This window comes from Myotis davidii, unplaced genomic scaffold (genome assembly GCF_000327345.1).
Source record: "Myotis davidii unplaced genomic scaffold, ASM32734v1 scaffold243, whole genome shotgun sequence".
Taxonomy (NCBI): Eukaryota; Metazoa; Chordata; class Mammalia; order Chiroptera; family Vespertilionidae; genus Myotis; species Myotis davidii.
Window position 1 is genome coordinate 1523133 of NW_006295183.1, and position 20949 is coordinate 1544081.

Here is a 20949-nt window from a genome sequence, read left to right on the forward strand (position 1 = left end):
TAAAGACTTTGCGTTCTGTAAGTTATCTGGCTTGGAGTAATGGACAGGAAGCTGAAAGACCAAGTGTCTAGTTTTTTGGTTTTTTAAAAATATATATATATTTTATTGATTTTTCACAGAGAGGAAGGGAGAGGGATAGAGAGTTGGAAACATCAATGAGAGAGAAACATCGATCAGCTGCCTCCTGCACACCTCCTACCAGGGATGTGCTCCCAATGTACATGCCCTTATTTGGAATCGAACCTGGGACCTTTCAGTCCACAGGCCGACGCTTATCCACTCAGCCAAGCCAGTTAGGGCCTAAGTGTCTAGTTTTGATTTGACCCCCTCCTCCCCTCCCATCTAACCATGCACGGCATCAATATTAGTCTTACGTTACACAGCTATATAATCCCCCTAACACCTCCTGCTGTTTCTGTTTTACATATTTGCCATGGTTATCACTTCTGTTATTCTATGCAGGAACACTTTAAAGATCATTCAAATAAGAAAGTTGTATTTTTTTAAAAAGGTATTTTTATTAATTTCAGAGAGGAAGAGAGAGAAATATCAGTGATGAGAATCATTAATATGCTGCCTCCTACACCCCCCCCCACCCCCCCCACTGGGGATTGAGCCTGCAACCAGGGCATGTGCCCTTGACTGGAATCGAACCTGGGACTCCTTTAAGTCAAACCAGCTAGGGCAAGAAAGTTGTATTTTTATGAAATGCTTTTAAATGTTGAATTTGTATCTTGTCTTGTAGGTTGTGGGGTGATCATGGGCAAGAGGCTTTAGAATCTGCTCATGTTTGCCTAATAAATGCAACAGCCACAGGAACTGAAATTCTTAAAAACTTGATACTTCCAGGTAATGTAGTTTTGTGGTTGTAAATTTACTTCTTTAAGGTTTTAACTAGAAATATATATTCTTGACTGATTCTCTTTGTCTCCCAGGAATTGGTTCATTTACAATTATTGATGGAAATCAGGTCAGCGGAGAAGATGCTGGAAATAAGTATGTTTTATTCTTTTCAAATATTTGCATGTTAGGGAAGGCAGTGTATTGTCACAGGAGAGTGAGGCCTAAGTCCCAGCTTCACCTCAATCAGGGTGACTTGACTCAGTGGACAATAATCCCGTTTTGGATTATGGCGAGGATGAAGGGAATTAATATAGCTCAAGTGCGAGCACAGTGTCTGGCCAATAGGCCTTTAATAAAACATATCCATCATTACTATCTTTATTGCTGTTATTAATGCAAAGGAGTAGTCATTATTTTTTTAATTGTGGAGTCTGGACATTTCCTAAGTCCTTGCATGGATTCCTGGATGTTAGTATATAATTAATAATAATTGTATATTTGAATTATAAGAATAATAAAATCTACCTTTTACTTGCGGTGTCTTCTAAGCTTAGTCCAGGTATATATCTCTCTCCACTACACTGTCTCCATAAAAATGCTGTTGTAAAGACGGCCTTTATGTCATTCTTCAAAGCTGATCATATTTAGATGTTCAGAGCATTTCAGACTTGCCTTTTCAGGGAATTGGAGTCTGGGATCTTTCATATTTGTCAGTATACAGCAGCAATGAATAAATACAAGGAAAATCAGAATTTGGCTCATATTGAACTTTGATACAAACACAGCCCTTTTATTGGTGTCTGTAAAGAAAAGGTCCTATTACCTTTGTTTACTTGGTTGCTTAGAGCAGGATATAATAAGAATAGGGCTTCTTTTTCTTTCTTTTCTTTTTAAAAAATATATTTTATTGATTTTTTAACAGAGAGGAAGGGAGAGGGATAGAGAGTTAGAAACATTGATGAGAGAGAAACATGGATTAGCTGCTTCCTACACACCCCCCACTGGGGATGTGTCCACAACCGAGGTACATGTCCTTGACCAGAATCGAACCTGGCACACTTCAGTCCTCAGGCCGATGCTCTATCCACTGAGCCAAACCGGTTAGGGCTAAGGCTTCTTTTTCTTATGGAGGCACTGAGCTTGTGCTATAACGTAGCACCCTGACTGAATGATTAGAAGCCTCAGATCTGGGCCCTGGGATATGACAAGGGTATGCGTGGGAAGAAGCCTGAATAGATCTGTGATAGTTTCCTGCAAAAGCAAACAGTTGAATACAGCATTTCCCACGTGTGACCTGTGGAGCATGGGTCTGGGGAATGCTAAATGGGCAAAGGGATTCCATGGGCAAATGAAATTAAACATTTCTTTAATATAAGACTTTAATATCATGTGTGCTGTGTATGCTATGAATTTCCAAGAGGGAAATATAACCTATGGTGATTCCTAAACTTTTTAAAGCCAGAGAGAGAACTCTCTTCTCTCAGAGCATCTCGTGGAATTCTTATTTTGTGCTGCACACTTTGGGGAACATTGATTTATTAGCTTGTCTTTGATTACAAGTTTCATCCAGTTTTCTTCCTCCAGGAAGGCTGTTACAATCTGTAATCAAAATATAGTTTGTTTTACAATATGAATGAAATGTACCTGGTATTACAAATAAACTTCCCTCTATATAATCAAAGAAGCCCTTAATTTTATTTTTTTTGGGTCTTTTTCAGTTTTTTCCTTCAAAGAAGCAGTATTGGCAAGGTAAACAATTAATTTGTTACAGAATATAGTTGAGTTTAAGCATTTAATGATGCTACTGTATTTTGGTTTCTTGAAAAAGTTTTTGACTTTAAAAGAGCTTATATTTCTCTGAGAAAGAAGTTAAATTAGCTCATTTTTTTGATCTTGTAAATTTTATAAGCTTTGTAGTTTAAGAATGTAGAAGTAGTATATCTTTTTTATACTGTATCCTGTATTAATGTTAAATTTTGATTGATGTTAATGTTCAGAGGAAAGAGTATTTTTAACTAAGAGCCAGAATATCTTTTATTTTTGTATTTTATATTAAAAATCTTACAAAGCCATATTAATCAACTTAGTACAATATTCTGAGTGGAAATGACTATTTTTTAATGATTGAACTCTTGTACAGTATTGTAAATTGATCTAGAATATTCCTGCCTGGTGCTCAGGGTTTTCTGGACGTTTGCATAATCAGAAAACTAGGATGCAAATAAAGTATTCACTTAGGAACTCTGAATAATGAGTTCTTTCTAAGGAATATTGTGGTTGAGTCTCAGTTTAAACACTATGAAAAGCAGAGTTGTCATATCTGTGCATGAAATTTGGTGTAATTTTATATTTTGTTTGCTTTATCTTAATTGAAGGATTACATTTTAACCAAATTTTTTCTAATTCAAGTCAAATGCTTTCTTTTCAAAAAGAACCGAGCTCAAGCTACCATGGAATTCTTACAAGAATTAAATAATGATGTCTCTGGGAATTTTGTGGAAGAGGTATATATGTATATACATTATTATTTCTGTGCAGAACTTTTATTTTTTAATAATTCAAAACACTAGGAATTTAGAAATTTGAATTTTTGTATGCTATTTAGTTGAGAGTTGAAGTTAACATTGGAGTCTAGCATGTTGCCTTATTTATTTTAAATAGCTTAACTGTTTCTGCCATGTTTAATGTGGTTGTGAACTTGTTGGATTTTTTCCCCCTTGTCCTATTTAGAGTCCAGAAAACCTTCTAGACAATGATCCTTCATTTTTCTGTAGGTTTACCATTGTGGTTGCAACTCAACTTCCTGAAAGGTAAATTTTTATGTTAATTTATTTTTAATTGAATGTCTTAATTAGATTTGTATAGTTTTGTTTTTTCTGTAGAGTATGGTTTTTAAAAATTCCTAAACTCTATAGAAACCTTTAATTGGAAGCACTTACAAATCTCTAGCATCAAAAAGATAAGAAAGAAAGATACTGGATGTGAAACTTTAAAGGATATATATTTAGAGCAGTTAAATTGAACATTGGTTATTTTAAGTGGGAAAAAGAACTAGTTAGAAGTAATTATAGGGAGTACTTTGAGTTATATGCAGGGATCATACATTTTACAAATGTTTTCCTCTTTTTTTATGGAAATATTTAGGAATTGTCTTTTAGTAACATTTTCCCTAATACAAAAGTTGAGTTTTTCATAGCCCTCTAGTCCAGTGGTTCTCAACCTTCTGGCCCTTTAAATACAGTTCCTCATGTTGTGACCCAACCATAAAATTAATTTTGTTGCTACTTCATAACTGTAATGTTGCTACTGTTATGAATCGTAATGTAAATATCTGATATGCAGGATGGTCTTAGGCGACCCCTGTGAAATGGTCGTTAGACCGCCAAAGGGGTTGCGACCCACAGGTTGAGAACCCCTGCTCTAGTCCAAAAGATATGCTTTCTTTGAAACTGCAACCTTGTAGACATGCTTGTTTTTCAGTATATTCTTGACCTGCTTATAATGCAATAGGTATATTTTGCATTTGTAACTTAGTAACAAAGGTACTTTGTTTTAAGGTGTTTTGTTATATATCCATTTTCTTATATTCTTACTTATTGTGCCTTCCTTTACAGTACATTACTACGTTTAGCAGATGTCCTCTGGAATTCCCAAATCCCTCTTTTGATCTGTAGGACATATGGACTAGTTGGTTATATGAGGATCATTATCAAAGAACATCCAGGTAAAGTTGTTGCACGTGTGGGGCTTGCTTGTCATTGCTTTAGCTATGATCTTAGAACTTGTCAACTTTATTTTTTTTTTAAATATATTTTATTGATTTTTACAGAGAGGAAGGGAGAGGGATAGAGAGTTAGAAACATCGATGAGAGAGAAACATCGATCAGCTGCCTCCTGCACACCTCCTACTGGGGATGTGCCCACAACCCAGGTACATGCCCTTGACCGGAATCGAACCTGGGACTTTTCAGTCCGCAGGCCGACGCTCTATCCACTGAGCCAAACCGGTTTCGGCGAACTTGTCAACTTTAAATTACGAAGTAAATTTGTAGCAGCACAACCAGTTTATAGGTTCAAAGTGTCAATCAGTGACTGATGTAGGCTTTAATCTAGTATTTCCTTTACTTATATTTTAGGAGGATAGAAAACAAGAGATAAGTAGGTACAACTTCTTCATCTTATTAGGAGGCCTAGTTGCTGTGCAAGTATCTAGCCTTTTTTTGCCTCTTAACATACATAGGGCATGCATGTATGGCTACTTACAGGCGAGAGCCAAGGTGACACTGACACCTAGAAGTCACACCACCTTTTCCCCACCAATCTTTTATTCCATTCTCATACAGGCCTTGTACTCATCCAGTTCAGGTACAATTCCACAAAACAAGGCATTTACCTAACTACTGTTCCAAAGAAAAAGTGTTACCAGAAACCAAAGTCATTCATATGCAGGCTTGCACCAGCTCAAGACTGATGTTAGTCCTTTACATACAAAATTTTAATCTTAAATGACGGTAACGTTTTTATTCAGTATTTACACATTGCTCTGAGCCACTGGCATTGGTATCAGCACTGAGTAGTAGTTAGTATCTGCTTAACAGTGAGAGAGTGACTTGAGAGGATAAGCTTTTGGCAGCTGATGTTGGGCCATTTAAGAGTTGTAAGTGGGAGAGTGACAGTAACAACGTCAAGTGGGTCCTGAAGCTGAGTAGAGAATGAATGGATTTGAAGAGGCAAAGATTGGAGGCAAGAGTTGCTGTTAGGAGATTTCCAGTGGTTTATATGAGACAGAGGGAGAGAGAGCCACTAAGAGCAGATGTTAAAAGGATAGGGAAGTGAGAATAGATGATAAAGAAGGTTAACATTGCTAGCTTTGTGCCTGTCTTTATATGAATTATTTCATTTAATCTTTCTAATATCTTATAAGATAGATACTATTTTATCTGCTTTTTACAGATGAGGATGCTGAGGCACAGAGAGATAAGTTGCTTGTCTAAGGTCACACAGCTAGCAAGTAACAGAACTGAGCCTAGCTTTAAAGACTCACTGGGATGACACACTTTTCTGAACTCCCCTATGTGGAGAGCTGTGTACAGAGTGACATCAGGATGTGAGGAGTGACTGATGTTGGGCCAAGGAAGCAAGAAGGTCAGGGATGACCATCAGGCTTCTAGGGAAGAGGTTCAGGTAGATGGTGATGATGTTTGTTGAAGACGACAGGAGGAGTAAGGGTAGGTTGTTAGGTAATATCTGAACACAATTTTACCAGTTTTGATCTTTTTCAGTTATAATAACATTTTGTTTTGTTTAAAGAGAATCTTGGTTTTTACTTTCATTACAACTGTAGTCACTTACGATTTGTGCTTTTAGTAAAATGTATATGTAAATGTAAATTTACCTGAATAATGAACAAAAAAATGTTTTAAAACTATAGACCCTATGCCCATTTAAAAATTATAGATTTCCCTTGCCGAAACCGGTTTGGCTCAGTGGATGGAGCGTCGGCCTGCGGACTGAGAGGTCCCAGGTTCGATTCCGGTCAAGGGCATGTACCTGGGTTGCGGGCACATCCCCAGTTGGGGGTGTGCAGGAGGCAGCTGATCGACGTTTCTCTCTCATCGATGTTTCTAACTCTCTATCTCTCTCCCTTCCTCTCTGTAAAAAATCAATAAAATATATTTTAAAAAAAATTATAGATTTCCCAAATTCTTGTAATGTAGTGTATTGATAGCAGTATTACTAAAGAAGTAAGTTTATCTTTTGGTATTATTTATTTCACAGTAATAGAATCTCATCCAGATAATGCATTAGAGGATCTACGACTGGATAAACCCTTTCCTGAACTGAGAGAACATTTTCAGTCCTATGATTTGCATCATATGGACAAAAGGGTTGGTATGACCATTTATTTATTTATTTATTTATTTATTTAAAAGTATGTTTCGCCTGGCTGACGTGGCTCAGTGGTTGAGCATTGACCTATGATCTAGGACCGTGATGGCGAACCTTTTGAGCTCGGCGTGTCCGCATTGTGAAAAACCCTAACTTAACTCTGGTGCCGGGTCACATATAGAAATATTTTGATATTTGCAACCATAGTAAAACAAAGACTTGAGGCCGCCAATCAGCGATTCTCATCATTGATGTTTCTATCTCTCTCTCCCTCTTCCTTCCTCTGGAAAAAAAAAAAGTAAACATTGATTTCAGAGAGAGCAAGGGAGAGGGTGAGAGAGAGAGAATCACAGATCGGCTGCCTCCTACAGGATCCCTGTTAGGGATTGAGCCCACAACCTGGGCATGTGCCTTGACTGGGAATTAAACCGTGACCACCCGGTTCATGTGTCTACGCTTAACTACTGAGCTATGCCAACCGGGCTGACCTTCCATTTTATAGATAGACTTAAAACATTTTTTAATACACCAATGTGAGAAAATATATAAACCTCCATGGTCCTGTCATCCAGATTACATAGTAACAACATTGTACTTAATTTGTTTTATTTTTTTTATTATTTTTTTATTTTTTAAATATATTTTATTGATTTCTTACAGAGAGGAAGGGAGCGGGAGAGTCAGAAACATCGATGAGAGAGAGACATCGATCAGCTGCCTCCTGCACACTCCCCACTGGGGATGTGCCCGCAACCAAGGTACATGCCCTTGACCAGAATCGAACCCGGGACCCTTGAGTCTGCAGGCCGACGCTCTATCCACTGAGCCAAACTGGTCAGGGCCTTAATTTGTTTTAAATAAATCTTTTTTCTCCAAAATTTAAAAAACTTTTTTATTGAAGAAAAGTACATTAACTGAACATATCTATGTAATTAACACCTAGATCAAGAAATTGGACATTAATATGTTCCTCTTCATACCCCTTTCCTAAACAAATAGATGCAATTTTTAAAATAGTTTGAATTTGGGGTGGGTGGGTGTTGAAATTGACTCCACTTGAAGCTTATTTTTAGTGTTTGCGAATTACCAAGGCAGCTGCATATTTTGGTATGAAAATAATAATATTTATAGCACACCATATAACTTAAGGAGTATATGTATTTTTTTCTACCTACTTATCAATTAAAATGCAGGTGTTGGATTCATCAGAAAACCCAGAGACAATCTTCCTGTAGTCTAGGATTGGTATCTGAAATCAAGATATTTAAGCTTTATTTTTGGGTGGCAGTTTCTGAAACTGTCTTTTGATGGTGAAATGGGGACAATCATAGTACATACCTGCCATATTGGGATGAAATTGGTCACTGCTTCTAAAAAAGTTTTGTGAAGCAATTTTTATTAACCCAGTTCATTTTCTTTCATTCATTATTTCATGTATACTGGGGAATGATCATAAATATTGTTGAGTTTATTGAAAATGATAGTGAGGAATAAATATTAACTAATTAATGTTAACTGATATTTTTTTCTCTCTCAATTTTAGGACCATAGCCACACTCCATGGATTGTGATCATAGCTAAATATTTAGCACAGTGGTATAGTGAAGTATGTTCTTTTTTTTAAAAAAAGAAATTCCTTATGTGACTGTATTTTCAATTTATTATAAAGGATTTCATTAGAGCGGGTGGGATATTAATTTTCTTTCCTTGCTTGGCTTAGGGTAGGTGGGTGCTTTTCAGTTTAGATCTAGCAGTTCCTGTTTTAATACTGATATTTTTACTTACTAAATGAAATTTGAATGAATGTCATTCTGAAACGCAGTGGGGAATGAATGTGGAGAAATGGCCCACAGTTTCTGTTTCTATCAAGTTAGCCTCCGATTTCACTGGGGTGGGTATTTACTGATGAAATCTCATGTGGGTGGGAGAATAGGGAAGCTGGACTCTCAATTTCTATATTCTGAGTTTTTATAACTAAGTTTTTAATTTTTTTAACTGATTTAGACAAATGGACGAATACCTAAAACGTATAAAGAAAAAGAAGAGTTCAGAGATTTGATTAGACAAGGTAATATGGAATGTGACTAAATGTTATATAAGGTTTGAAAAGCAAATTGCTTGAAGCTAATGTTTATTGGATTTCTGTCAACACCTTTGTCAAATGATGCCATCATTAGTTCATATTTTATTTTGCTTCTGGGGAGATTAGGGAGCCATTCCTTGTACAGTTTTAGGAATGACTAGTGATAACCAATATTTATTCTTAAGTTTCAAAATATCTGATCCTCCCTTTAGAACCTGACAAAGTTATTTCCATAATGTTGGGGAGAGAGAAAGAGAAAGAAAGAAAGAAGAAAAAGGTTGTTTGCTAACCAAATTCTATTTTAATAGGAATTTTAAAGAATGAAAATGGGGCTCCGGAAGATGAAGAGAATTTTGAAGAAGCTATTAAAAATGTGAACACAGCACTAAATACAACTCAGGTATTGAAAGAGTTGCTGAGGGATTCATTTAGAAAGGTGTTTTCTGAAGTCCTTATGATAAAATAGTTGATTTTAGATTTAAGTTAATATTTCCTAAATTGTATATAGTTGGTTAGAAATTAGTATGTATTATACAGATTGACTCTTGTGTTAATAATATTCTGTATTGTCCTAGTTAAATGGACATGAGTGCTTCAGTATATAATAGTGATATAATTTATATAAATCAATTATTTGAAGTACATGATTTGTGAATAGTAATTGTTTGGGTGTAGGAATTATACACTGAAGGTGATACTTTGCTGGTCCAAAACAGTGTTGCCTGAAAAGTTAAATTTTACCCTGCATTTGATTTTTTTTTTAATCTTGAGATTTTTTTCACTTTTATTTTATTTTATTATATTTTAATCCTTACCCGAGGATATTTTTCCATTGATATTTCGAGAAAGTGGAAGAGAGAGGGAAAGACGGAATTTTTGTTTTGTTTTTGTTAATCCTCACCCGAGGATATTTTTCTATTGATTTTTAGGGAGAATGGAAGAGAGAGGAAAAGACAGAGAGAAACATTGATGTGAGAGAAACACATCGATTGGTTGCCTCCTGCACATGCCCTGACCAGGGCCAGAGCTGGGGAGGAACCTGCAATCTAAGTACATGCCCTAGACAGGAATTGAACCTGGGACCTTTTGGTCTGCAGGCTGACACTCTATCCACTGAGCCAAACTGGCTAGAGCTGCATTTGCTTTTGACAGTAATTTTTAGGATATAAAGGAGATGTTTTTAAATGACATTGACACCTTAAAAATTACTTGGAGGATAACTCATTTTAGGTGCCCTTTTGTTGTTGAAGCCTGGCAAGTGAGGTTTTGAGGGAACTTTGGAATAACACAACTGGGAGTTTAAGTTAGAATTTTCTTATAACTTAAAACAGCAACAAATGCTGCCTTTTAAGTTAGAAAAGCACTTAAGCTGTCATAAAATTTCTGGAGACAAAGAAGTAGTGTTTCTGAGTGAGTAAAAGTGTGTGCTTTGTGAATCAGTTTTTGGGAATGATAAAAATTTTCTGTGTCTTAGTTGGGGTGATGGTTAAAAATATATGTATAGTTATCAAAATGCATTGGATTGTACATTTAAGAGTTGTTCATTTCACTGAATGTAAAATTTACACCAATTTAAAAACACACCAAGGTTCTCATGACTGGGGGATAATGAACTAAGCAAAGAGATAAATGCACCAGGTACTATGAACAAAATTAGAAGAGAACAGAGCTAGAGCATGATGGGGAGGACAGAGGTCTGGGGTCCAGAGGTGGGTCAAGGAGACTCAAAGAGATGTGTTTAAGCAGAAGCCTGCGTGAAGTGACATGTGGAGATCTGGCAGAAGAGCTTTGAGGCTGCGGAACCACATGTGCAAACAAGGGCCCGGAAGTGGGATGAAGCTCAGCATTTGTTCAAGCAGTTAGACTGCTAGGGTGATGGGAGTGAAGTGAACAAGGGGGGAAGTAGTGAGAGGAATTGAGTTTGGAAAGGCAGAAAGGGCCAGATCATAACATCCTTGCAGGCCGTTGACGTGTTTTGACCAAGGGAGTGGAGTGATCAGATTCATATCTAAAAAATTATCTGGCTCTTGTGAGAAGAGACTGAAGAGGACTGGGAGTGAAAGCAAAGAAACCAGTCAGAGGTTACCAGTAAGACATTTTTTTCCACAGTAGAATCAAAGCCTATAATTTCTAAAGTATTTATTAATGTATGATGTTCTTGCTAGCGTTAAAAGTCCTTTATCTAGTTTTTGTCGGAGGGTTGTCTCTTTCAATAGTTGCTAGAGTGAAAGGGCTGCAAATTTTTGACAAGAAGGAAAAAAAACATGAAGGACTACAACTCCAGCTTGGCATTAATGTCTATAATCTTTGTTATATTTTAAAATGTAAATATATTAAAAGATTTACTTTGGCTCCTCCTTTATTCCATTTATGATGGAAAAGAACAGGCCAGTCTTTAATGCTAACAACAATGGGCAGGATGTGACTTTCTTCCATTCTCTTTTTCGTCATCAAACCTCCATCTGGTACTCATTCTAAATAAAAGTGTAAGAAAATCAGAAGTATGTATTTGATTACAGTTTAAGAATTCAAAGAACTTATTCAGAGAAACAGTGAAAATAAAGGTGGGCAGATTCTTAGTATAAGTAAATGTTTCATGTTCCTTTGGTAGATCCCAAGCAGCATTGAAGATATATTTAATGATGATCGCTGCATAAACATCACCAAACAGGTAACAACAACAAAAAGTAAAAATAGTGCCACCTTAAGCTTTGGGTCAGAGTCAAATGCCACATAATTATTTTTTATTTTACTCTTTTAGACTCCATCATTTTGGATTTTAGCTCGCGCCTTAAAGGAATTTGTGGCTAAAGAGGGTCAAGGAAATTTACCTGTCCGAGGCACAATTCCTGACATGATTGCAGATTCGGGCAAATATATAAAATTGCAAAATGTGTAAGTCACTGTTTTCAAACTATGTAACAGAAAAATTCATTTGTTTATATTAGAGATGAGAATATTTTACTAGCCTATCAGAAATAAAATGGAAAGCTGTTATAATCTAATTGCTTTAAAAATAAGATGAAGAACATAGAGGGCAGATTTTTAAAAAAATAGATTTTATTTTTTAGAATAGGTTTAGGTTCACAGCAAAATTGAGTAGAAAGTGCAGAGTTCTCATACACCCCCCCCCCCCGAGACAAATATTTTTCTTATGTATTTCATAATAAAATGTAACATTTGAGCACTTAATTCTGTGCTATGAGCTGTCCTATGTATTAACTAATTTGTATTAACTAATTTAATATTCACAACATTAGAGAGAGATACTGTTTTTCCCCAGTTTTATAGATGAGGAAACTGAGGACTAGAAAAGGTAATTTATTCAGGGTCAGACAGCTGGTAAATAGCAGAACTAGGATTTGAACCCATGAAATCCATCTCCATACTCTTAACTGGGGCCCTATACTACCTTTATTTGTAACTTAAAACCTGGAAGTCTTGAGTTTGGATGAATTTTTTATTAGTAATGTTTCATAATTTAAAGAGTTCATGTCTATAGATAGACACCTGCTATCCAGGTATCACTAGCCTGAACCCAGGTAGACTGACAAAAGGATGGTTCTCAATGGATATTACCCTTATATAGTTTGGACTTGGTGCAGATGAAGCCAGGGCCACTGGCTTGATTTCCTCAAGGGCCAAATAATGTCACACAGAAAAGATCTCTGTTCCTTAACAGATTGCACTCTTCATCTCAGTTGTTGTTTACAAATCTTTGTTGTCTTAGCCTAAAAGTTCAACTACTTAAAACTTGGGAAAAGTCAATTGAGGATAGAAAGAAGTTTGACTTCACATTGGAGGGAGTTAGCTTAACACTTATCTTCAGAGGGTGAAAATGTAAATAGACTTTAAAATTTTACATTGCAGGTGGACAGTTTTGAAGTATTTAATTTTCCTTGGACTTGACTTCAAGGAGAAAAATCATGTTCTTTAGTAACATGTGTTGCAGATTTTGTCAGAGAAGCATGGATCATGGATGATGGAGGGCAGTTTTTAAGTTGGGTGCTGTTTAGTTACAGAGAGAACCTGGGATTATTGGATTCCAAGTGTCCATCACCAACACTGGGAAGATCCCCAACCACTAACAGGTGCTGCTGGCAGCATTTCCATGGCATTTTCACATTTCATATGTCCTAGACCAGTCTTTTTTCATGAAAAGGAAAACAATGTTTTGTTTGCTTCCTGGTGATATTTACAATTTGCTGATTTTAAAATTTGTTAATAATAGCTTTTTTTTTCCTTTTTCCCAGTTACCGTGAAAAAGCAAAGAAAGATGCTGCCGCTGTGGGTAATCATGTTGCCAAACTGCTGCAGTCTGTAGGCCGGGTAAGCTGCTGGGCACACTGTGCCTTTGGTGGACAGCACAGCCCCACGTAGGCCTGACCCCATAACTTCAGCCACAAAAGGTTTAGAGATGGAGGGCATGGCACTGGCCCTGTGCTGCTTAGGAGGGATCTCTCACTTGCCTGCCTCGTGAGAAAGACTTTTAAGGAAAAAATGTGTTTTTCCAGTGCTCTGCCAGCACTTGGAGAAACCTTCCCATCCCACAGTGACCATCTTTGTGCTGTACCCTCTGCTAACCTTCTCTTTTATTCTGGAGCAAAATCTGCATTGTCTCTTTACAGGCACCAGAGTCCATTTCAGAGAAAGAATTAAAATTATTCTGTAAGTCCCCTTGAATTAATTTCCTTATTTTGTTTCATAAAAATGTGCCATAAAGAGTGTTCCCAGGAATTTGAAATAGTTGAAATTAAAAATTTCTCATAATCTCATAAATATTATTGGGTAAGGTTTTTTATTGTTATAATGTAATAATAAATGGAGGTTATTCTAAGACTGGATCAGAGCTAGAACATACCTATCTATGGCAATGCGAAAAAGACATGAAGGTCAGTTATTTGAAAATTGTCATTCATACGGAATTATTTTCAGCTTATTGATTTTAAGTAATTTGGGAAAGTTTTATCTGAAGGTTTTGAGTATGAAGTCGAGTCATATGTACATGGAGAGTATTGGTTTAACTACTCAGTTTGGTCTGTGTTTAGTGACTATAATAGAATTAAGAATTTTACCATCTTGTTTCAGATGGTTAGGCTCCAGGTGTTTTTGATAACTCCTCAGTAGACCTGAAGCATTTCTTTTTTTTTTAAATGTTAAATTAATGAACTTTATTTTTTAAAAGTAGGTTTACCGTTTTGAGTACGAGAAACAGTTTATTCTTGTATTATTACTTATTATTGTATTATTTTCCATATGAATAACTGTAAACCTACTTTTTAAAAAAATATATTTTTTTATTGGTTTCAGAGAGGAAGGGAGAGAGAGAGAAAGAGAGAGAGAGAAACATCAACTATGAGAGAGAATCAGATTGGCTGCCTCCTGCATGCCCCCCACTGGGAATTGGGTCCACAACCCAATGGAATCGAACCCGGGACCCTTCAGGCCGCAGGCTAACGATCTATCCACCGAGCCATACTGGCTAGGGCTGAACTTTATTTTTAAGAGCAATTTTAAGATCATAGCAATGTTGAGTGCTAAGTACAGAGATATCCTGTGTACCCCCGGACCCAACACATTCACACCATTCCCCATTATGAACACCTCCCCCCAGCGTGGCACATTGGTTACAGTCGATGAACTGACATGGACACATCATCACCAAAATCCACACTTTACATTAGGGCTCACAAACAGGTGTTGTACCTTCTTTGGGTTTTGACAAACGTGTAAGGACATGGACCCACCGTTATAGTATCATACAGAATAGTTTCACCATCCTAAAATTCCCTGTTCTCAGCCTACTCATTGCTTCCTTTCCCCCTAACCCATGGAAGCCACTAATATTTTTATTGTCTGTACACCATTTTGCCTTTTCCAGTGCAGTTTGAAATGATACCCCTTCCACTCTTGCCTCTATCCAACCCATTTTCCAACGAGCAGTCAGAAAGAGCTCTTAAATAGGCAATTAGACCATACCATTTTCTGCCAGACCTACAATGAAAGTGGATCACCTTCCTTCAGCCTACAAGGCCTTGCATGATCTGGCCTCTGCCTGCTTGCCCAGCTATCTCATGCCACTGTTCTCGGAAGCATTTCTTTTTAATTTAAGACCTAGTTTAAGAATAATCCAATCTTGTTTACATGCTTTCTGAAGGTCAAGTCTACATTTTGCATGCTCCTCAATCCTAATACATTTATCAAACTTCTCCGTTTCATCACTCTTTCACAGTGTTTGTTTAGGGTTAGTTTTAATGTTTTGTTCCATTATTAATCTTGCACCTTGTTTCGGCATATAGTGTTTGTTCTACTAAATCATATGATACTAGATTAAAAGCTGGATGTTGCATATTTGAGGGTTTATTCTGTTCCCTCTATTTTGGGATATGTTTGAAAATTTCCATAATGTAATTTTTTTGTTTTGTTAAAACCTTACATGTACCAAAAGCACAATATATATAACACTTTCCTTTCGGACTACTTATCTATAATAATGATAACTACTGTTCATTGAGCCCTGTCAGGCATTGTGCTAGGTACTTTTAATCCACAACTTTCAAAGGGAAATAATATTATCCCCTTTGTGAGGCTCAGAGAGGTGCCATCATGTACTTACTCAGTGCTGAATTGGTTGTAGTCCCAGGACATGAATTTAGGATGACTCATGTTCTAGTGCCTTTCCTGCTAACCATTAGAGTCAAACAGGAGACATTTCTTCACGTTACCATGACTGTGAAGGGTATAAACACAATTTCTTGTTCTTAAAGAGATCTGTGATTTGGAATATTCACGTGTCTCAGTTAGTTACCTTTATAATGTCTTTCCTGTGTTCAGGTAGCAATTCTGCATTTCTTCGAGTGGTAAGATGTCGATCCTTAGCTGAAGAATATGGCTTGGATACAGTTAATAGGGATGAAATTAGTAAGTATAATCTGTCCCTCCCCATTTATCACCCCTAAATCCTCACTCACTTCACCTCCCCTCGCTCTCCCTCTCCCTGGCAATCACCACATTGTTGTCTGTGTTCATGAGTTCTTTCTCTTTTTTTTCTTTTCTTTTTTGCTCAATTCACCCCCCCCACCCCCCCGCCAAACACATACACAGCTATCAGCCTGCTCTCTATGAGTCTTTCTCTATTTTGCTTGTTAGTTCATTAGATTCCACCTATGCGTGAAATCATACGGTACTTGTCTTTCTCTCACTGGCTTATTTCACTTAGTGTAATGCTCTTCAGGTTCATCCATGGTGTCACAAAGAGTAAAGTTTCCTTCTTTTTTTACAGCTGAGTAGTATTCCATTGTATAAATGTACCACAGCTTTAATTTTAACTTTAAAGAGATTAATATTTTATGTATAATAATATTGAGTATATGGTGATAATATAAATAATGGAAATATTTATACTCTAAATTTAATTCTATAAACCTATCCAAGTAGTCATAATTTCACAATGTAAAACTTAATACATAAATAAATTGTATTTAGGTAGGTTACTAAGTTGTGTGATAAATAGAGCTAAAGTCAGCATGTTACTACTTTAGTAGAGATTATGGTGACTAGTTAATACCTGGGTTTTATTAATGTATCTCCCTTTATTTTACTATTATTTATCACTTTCTATTTTATTGTCACAAAATATTAAAATTTTGTGGTAAAATTGCCTTGAGACCTAAAATCTGAGTATATAGTAAGGTCCATCCTTCATTGTTTTTATGTCATGAATTACTCAAATTATATTGAATTCTCTCCCTTTCAGTTTCCAGCATGGACAGTCCAGATAATGAGATAGTATTATACTTAATGTTACGGGCTGTTGATAGATTTCATAAACAACATGGTAGATACCCAGGTAAGAATAGCAATCGAATTATCAAATATAATAAAATCTTAAGTAGACACTTGACTTAAATCTTAAAGTGTTCTTGGATGTTTACAATTGGTCCTTGATTTTTACATTGCAAACAGTTTACATCACATCTTAATGAGGAACTACCATTTGTTTTGTAAGTGTAACTATTTGCAAATAGTGTTTGATTCTAAACCATTACAAGGGAATGTTGGTTGAATGCATAGAGAAGAAAACATTTTTCTGTCATTTTTCACAGTTTACCTCTAAGAGTCACACTGAGTTTAATTTAGTGGAAATGCAAAGTCACAAGAAGTATGCCAGTGACTCCTGAACTCAGAGCTCTGAAGATGTAGAGATTTCTTTGCTTAATATCTAATTTTTGTTATCTGTAAATATAATGATTAGGGAATTGGCATAATTTCAAAGATTTTCAGTTGCCCAGAAAATTTTCATTAAGGTAAGTTTAATTATGCAGGATTATTGCATAGCAGTGCATTCTAGGTATATCATAAAACCTGTTGCCCCAATTGATGTCATATGTCTACTGAGTTATAGTAGTAATGAGCTAGCTTATCAGAAGAAAGAAAAGAATAAACACTATATGTATTGCTTTATTTGTATTATTTGATTAGAATATTTTTATTATCTATTGAATAACAAACTATCTCAAAACTTAGTAGTTTAAAACAATAAATTATTATATGACAACTTTGTGATTTGGCTGGGCTCTGTTAGGCATATCTCAATGAGGGGCAAGGATCTTGCATGATGCCTGGAACTGGAGTCATTCTGAAGGGTTGACTGGATTGGACATCTGAGAAGTCATTTTTGCTCAGATGTTGGCACTTTAGTCAGGATAACTGGAACTGCTTGTCAGGCATCTGTCACCACATAGCTAGCTAGGGTTTTCTTTTAGCACGGCAGTTCTAGGGTAGACTTCTTACATAGTGTCTGGCTTTCCCAGAATTAACATTCCAAAAGACCTAGATGGAAGGTACAAGGCTTTTTATGACTTAGTCTTAGAAATCACAGCATCACTTACGTTGTGTTCTATTTGCTTCCCAGGGCCAGCTTAGATTGAGTAGAAGGGGGCTACATGAGGGTACAAAGGGGTGCACATTGGGGAGCCACCTTGGGAGAGTAGCAACCACATAGAGCGTAGGCTTTGAACCTAGGTTCAGATCCGAGCTCTGTCACTATCTCTTGACCTTGGATGAGTCACTATTTCCCTCTACGTCTCAGGTCTCATATTTATGAAATGGCAATAATAGTATCCACTCTATTAGACTGACAGGGTTAAATATATGATGTATGAAATCACTTTACACACTGCCTAGCACCTTGTAAGTACTCAATAAAGGGTAGGTATTGTTATTATGAGGAAGAGTAGTGGTGATCCTTTTTAAACCATAGTAGTTAAAAAATACTGATTTTTTTTTTAATACGTGGAGGTTATGGCAATTATATTTTAACTTCCAGCAGTAATAACAATTAGTAGCTTACCTTTGAAGATATTATAGTTTAATTATTAACAACTGTCTGGGTTTGTATCCATTTTGCTATTTATGAGCTAAGTAACTCAGGCAGGTAACTTAATGTGTCTCAGTTTTTTCATCTATAAAATGGGAATAATAGTACCTACTTAATAAGGTGATTGTGAGGATTAAACAGTATACATATGGTACTTATAGCAGTAACCAGCATTTGTTAATGCTCAGTGTTACCTGTTATAGTTTTATGTCCTCTGTGTCATTTAATCTCTTGGAAATGAATAATAAACACCATAATTTTTATAAAGGATATAAATAGGACATCACTTTCTCATTCATTCAATTCTTCTATCAAAGTATTGAGCACCAACTGTGTGCCAGACACTCTTCCAGGTACTGGATATGGAGCAGTGAACACAGCAGGCTTATCAAACTCAAATTTTAATAGTTTTGAATGGTTTCTTTGATTGTTACAGGTTTGTGATATTTGCAAATATTGGTCTCATACATTGTTATTTTTGTTCTTCATTTTCACACCTTACTTTTTTGACTAAAAACTGGAGTAAATAAAAGAGGTAGCCATTCATTTTTAATCACATATTTATTTCAATGAAAATTAATTTGCGTGTATATTTTTAGGGGTATCTAACTATCAAGTTGAAGAAGATATAGGAAAGTTGAAGTCTTGTCTCACAGGCTTCCTTCAGGAATATGGACTATCTGTAATGGTGAAAGATGATTATGTCCACGAATTGTGAGTATTTCTTAAACCATATTAAGAAGTAATACTTGTGCCTGTCCTAAGCTAGTCCAAGTTCATGTCTCCTTTCTTTCCTATAGTTGCCGATACGGAGCTGCTGAGCCACACACCATTGCTGCGTTCTTAGGGGGTGAGTTCCAAAGATGAGAAGACCGGCATCTGTTGTTATATAGTACAGTTATGAAGTTGTGTGTTTTTTTTAAATGTTTTTATTGATTTCAGAGAGGGAGAGAGAGCTAGAAACATCAATGATGAAAGAGAATCATTGATTGGCTGCCTTCAGAAATCAGTTTAATCTCTCTCTCTTTCTGTCTCTGCATCCAGCACTATAACATTTGGTATTTTATGTTATGCAGTTCATTCCCCCCCCACCCCCCCCACACACACACATTGGGGACGGAGCCCGCAACCTGGGCACATGCCCTTGACTAGAATCAAACCTGGGACCTTTCAGTCCACAGGCCAAAGCTCTATCCACTGGGCAACACTGGCCCGGACAGTTTCGTTTTCTTAACTGTTTTACCGAGGGAGGTTAGTGAAGCAGGATGTTGAATATTAGCTGGCACAATGCTTTTATATTCCTTCACTTTGTCCAGGTCTTTGTTTTCAATTTCTTCCCTGTGAGACGCTCCTCCGATTTAAAGCTGAGGCCCTCCTCTTGCGCTCACACCTTCTTCCTGCTGTTTCTCCTTCGCACTAGGCCATCTGAGAGGCTGTTCCACTCATTTGCAAATGGTCTCTCCCTCACTGCTGGAAGGGAAGGGCCGCGGGCACTGATTTTGTCTTCAGTTCCTGCCATATTCCTGGTGCCCAGAACAGCGTCTGGTACAGAGTCGAGTCTCACATTGCACTGAATTAACGAGTGTTTGTGAAAGATCAAGCTTCGGGTTATAAAATATGAATTTCTTAGTAATTGTTTTGTTTTGAGTAGTTACAGCAGTATTTAATAGAGATTCTTTCCAAATTACAAATGTATTTAGAACAAATACACCTTTATTCCCTTTTTATTGGAAAAGTAAAGCAGAAGGGAGTCCTTAGAGAATCTTTTCTGCCTATATGTATCCTTTAAAATGCAATCAACTATACTACTATTTTGATTTTTTTTACTTAATATATCTTGCTAATGTTTCTAAACCACCATAATTAAAAATACTTCATTCTTTAAAACTGTGGCATAATATCCCAAGCTATGAATGTATAAAACAAAAATTTTTAACATAGTTATTAAAAATTATGGTCCTTTATTTTGATATGACACGGTAAATTACATCCGTTTTGGATTACTTTTAAACACCTTTGCTTTTGGAAAAAGGGAAGGTTTTCTTTACAGAATTGATATTTTTATGTAATTCTTGAAACTTACCTTTTTCAAAGATTTGTTTTCCTTTTTCCTTGCAGGAGCTGCTGCTCAAGAAGTTATCAAAATAATCACCAAACAATTTGTAATTTTTAATAATACTTACATTTATAGTGGCATGTCACAAACTTCAGCAACTTTTCAGTTGTAGAATAAGTATCCTATGTAGTGTGTTAATAATTGAGACTATAATTGCCTTTGGGTTGTGCTCTAATCTGTAAAATTCTGCTAAGGGAAAACAAATTGTTTGCTTAATAAACATTTTCTCATTTGTAATAATGTGGTCATGTTTGGGGGGTTGTGGGGGGCAGGGCTGGGGATACTGTGTGAAGGAAGCAGTCATGTTTCCCAGAGAATAAGAGCTACCCATTTATAATTGATTCGTGATTTTCACCTTGCTGTTTCAAAGTTACTTACAGAAATCATGTTTCATTAGAAATAGCTTTAAGTACTTTTTTTTCTTACAGTCTTAAATAATGAATTTAATACATGTGCAGATTTTAGCTCTGGACATCTTAGGACCATCCCTATTAAAATTAATATAAAAGCAAATATTTCAGACATTATTAGTTTTATCAGAAAACAAGGACAGATGCACCTGGGAGGGAAGGTTGGGAGGAATTAGGGCCCGACTTCCTACACCGTGCCCCACGTGCCGGCGCCCCACGTGCCGGCGCC

At 36.4% G+C, this 20949-nt stretch overlaps 1 protein-coding gene across 2 annotated transcripts; it reads left to right on the forward strand.

Moving 5' to 3' along the window:
* Nucleotides 1-749: 749 nt before the first annotated feature.
* NAE1 (NEDD8 activating enzyme E1 subunit 1) lies at nucleotides 750-20547 on the forward strand. 2 transcript variants are annotated; one of them, XM_006769818.2, is made up of 19 exons: nucleotides 750-849; nucleotides 936-996; nucleotides 2562-2592; nucleotides 3276-3347; nucleotides 3574-3653; nucleotides 4458-4567; nucleotides 6622-6731; nucleotides 8276-8338; nucleotides 8737-8800; nucleotides 9124-9215; nucleotides 11427-11486; nucleotides 11577-11710; nucleotides 13069-13144; nucleotides 13444-13483; nucleotides 15650-15736; nucleotides 16572-16664; nucleotides 18794-18908; nucleotides 18995-19044; nucleotides 20313-20547. In XM_006769818.2, exons 4-19 carry the CDS (start codon nucleotides 3294-3296, stop codon nucleotides 20420-20422), a joined length of 1338 nt encoding a protein of 445 aa, XP_006769881.1. In that variant the 5' UTR covers nucleotides 750-849; nucleotides 936-996; nucleotides 2562-2592; nucleotides 3276-3293; the 3' UTR covers nucleotides 20423-20547. The 2 variants fall into 2 exon arrangements, with proteins under 2 accessions (XP_006769881.1, XP_015423360.1); XM_015567874.1 differs by lacking the exon at nucleotides 750-849 and having other exon boundaries at nucleotides 3618-3653.
* Nucleotides 20548-20949: the final 402 nt, after the last annotated feature.

What these genes read in the sequence shown, in the direction of transcription:
- NAE1 (XM_006769818.2), top strand. Translation starts at nt 3,294, where the DNA reads ATGGAATTCTTACAAGAATTAAATAATGATGTCTCTGGGAATTTTGTG. An exon ending in TGCATCATATGGACAAAAGG is followed by an intron (nt 6,732 to 8,275) that starts GTTGGTATGACC and finishes TCTCAATTTTAG; the next exon opens with GACCATAGCCACACTCCATG. An exon ending in GATGATTATGTCCACGAATT is followed by an intron (nt 18,909 to 18,994) that starts GTGAGTATTTCT and finishes TCTTTCCTATAG; the next exon opens with TTGCCGATACGGAGCTGCTG.